Consider the following 2338-nt stretch of genomic DNA (forward strand, 5'->3'; position numbering starts at 1 on the left):
TGGGGGGGAGAGTGTGGAGGGAGCTTTGCTTTGTATCTAATGCCATGCAGTCCCTGTCCTGGGAGTGTTTGATGGGGGACAGTGTAGAGGGAGCTTTATGCTGTATCTAACCCCTTGCTGTCCCTATCTCTGGGAGTGTTTGATGGGTGACAGTGTAGAGGGAGCTTTACTCTGTATCTAACCCCGTGCTGTCCCTGTCCTGGGAGTGTTTGATGGGGAAGAGTGTAGAGGGAGCTTTACTCTGTATCTAGCCCCGTGCTGTCCATGTCCCTGGGAGTGTTTGCTGAGGGGACAGTGTAGAGGGAGCTTTACTCTGTATCTAACCCCATTGTGTCCCTGTCCCTGGGAGTGTTTGATAAGGGGACAGTGTAGAGGGAGCTTTACTCTGTATCTAACCCCGTGCTGTCCCTATCCTGGGAGTGTTTGGTGAGGGAACAGTGTAGAGGGAGCTTTACTCTGTATCTAACCCCGTGCTGTCCCTGGGAGTGTTTGATAAGGGGACAGTGTAGAGGGAGCTTTATGCTGTATCTAACCCCGTGCTGTCCCTATCCCTGGGAGTGTTTGATGGGTGACAGTGTAGAGGGAGCATTACTCTGTATCTAACACCATGCTGTCCCTGTCCCTGGGAGTGTTTGATGGGGGCACAGTGTAGAGGGAGCTTTACTCTGTATCTAACCCCGTGCTGTCCCTGGGAGTGTTTGATGAGGAGACAGTGTAGAGGGAGCATTACTCTGTATCTAACCCCGTGCTGTCCCTGTCCCTGGGAGTGTTTGATGGGGACAGTGTAGAGGGAGCTTTACTCTGTATCTAACCCTGTGCTGTCCCTGTCCCTGGGAGTGTTTGATGAGGGTGACAGTGTAGAGGGAGCTTTAATCTGTATCTAACCCCGTGCTGTCCCTGGGAGTGTTTGATGAGGGGTCAGTGTAGAGGGAGCTTTACTCTATATCTAACCCCGTGCTGTCCCTGTCCCTGGGAGTGTTTGATGAGGGGTCAGTGTAGAGGGAGCTTTACTCGATATCTAACCCCGTGCTGTCCCTGTCCCTGTCCCTGGGAGTGTTTAATGAGGGGACAGTGTAGAGGGAGCTTTACTCTATATCTAACCCCGTGCTGTCCCTGTCCCTGGGAGTGTTTGATGGGGGACAGTGTAGAGGAAGCTTTACTCTGTATCTAACCCTGTACTGTCCCTGGGAGTGTTTGATGGGGGGACAGTGTAGAGGGATCTTTGCTCTGTATCTAACCCTGTGCTGTCCCTGTCCCTGGGAGTGTTTGATGGGGGACAGTGTAGAGGGAGCTTTACTCTGTATCTAACCCCGTGCTGTCCCTGTCCCTGGGAGTGTTTGATGGGGGGACAGTGTAGAGGGATCTTTGCTCTGTATCTAACCCTGTGCTGTCCCTGTCCCTGGGAGTGTTTGATGGGGGGACAGTGTAGGGGGAGCCATGCACTCGGTGAAGAAAGCGTTCCTTCGCGGTGCCATCAGTCCGAAAAAAAACCAATTGTCTTAAAACTATGCCATCTGTTAACCAACCCTCCAGCCATTGTAAATACTTTCTCTTTACTTTCTATCTGTACCCAGCCCCTACCCGATTAGATTTGTATGAGAGAGAGGGAGACACTGATCATTATAATTAGCCGGCATTCCTATTTCTGATCAATGACAAACCGTATTTGTTTCCTACGCAGGAAGTAAAGTGGAACCCCAGATTGGAGACTTAGTGAAAAGGATCAAGACCCTAATTGAAGGTAACTTGTCTTTACGTAACACTGGATGGTACATTTGTTACATACGCCAAATTGTACCAAGTCTCTTGCTCAGGAGTTTAAAGAGCAGTTAAGATTAAACCACGCAGAATCTGAGATATGGAAAGTGTGAGTTGTAACGAAAGGCTGGGACATTTTTCGCTGTAGCATAGAAGGTTGAGAGACGACTTTATAGAAGTTTATAAAATAATAAGGGGCACAGATAGGGTTAATGGTAGTTGTCTTTTTCCTAGGACGGGGAATTTCAAGATTAGGGGGTACATTTTTTAAGGTGAAAGGAGAGAGATTTTATTAAAAAAAGAGGGGCAAATGTTTTACACAGAGGGTGGAATGGAGGATTTGAGCTGCAGGGGGAGGTTGAACAGGCTGGGGCTGTTTTCCCTGGAGTGTCGGAGGCTGAGGGGTGACCTTATAGAGGTTTACAAAATCATGAGGGGCATGGATAGGGTAAATAGGCAAAGTCTTTTCCCCCTGGGGTCGGGGAGTCCAGAACTAGAGGGGCATAGGTTTAGGGTGAGGGGGGGAAAGATATAAAAGAGACCTAAGGGGCAACTTTTTCACGCAGAGGGTGGTACGTGT

At 49.3% G+C, this 2338-nt stretch overlaps 1 protein-coding gene across 1 annotated transcript in view; it reads left to right on the forward strand.

The window, feature by feature from the left end:
- Window positions 1-1681: 1681 nt before the first annotated feature.
- The window catches only part of LOC122547852 (synaptonemal complex central element protein 1-like), a gene marked incomplete at its 5' end in the record, with an annotated part of 34979 nt that continues 34322 nt past the window's right edge, over window positions 1682-2338 (forward strand). The window contains one exon of the mRNA XM_043686421.1: window positions 1682-1741. Within this exon, the coding sequence (XP_043542356.1) occupies window positions 1682-1741 (60 nt within the window). The remainder of the gene's footprint in view (window positions 1742-2338) is intronic.

The sequence above is a fragment of the Chiloscyllium plagiosum genome, unplaced genomic scaffold (genome assembly GCF_004010195.1).
Source record: "Chiloscyllium plagiosum isolate BGI_BamShark_2017 unplaced genomic scaffold, ASM401019v2 scaf_5233, whole genome shotgun sequence".
In the NCBI taxonomy this organism is placed as follows: domain Eukaryota; kingdom Metazoa; phylum Chordata; class Chondrichthyes; order Orectolobiformes; family Hemiscylliidae; genus Chiloscyllium; species Chiloscyllium plagiosum.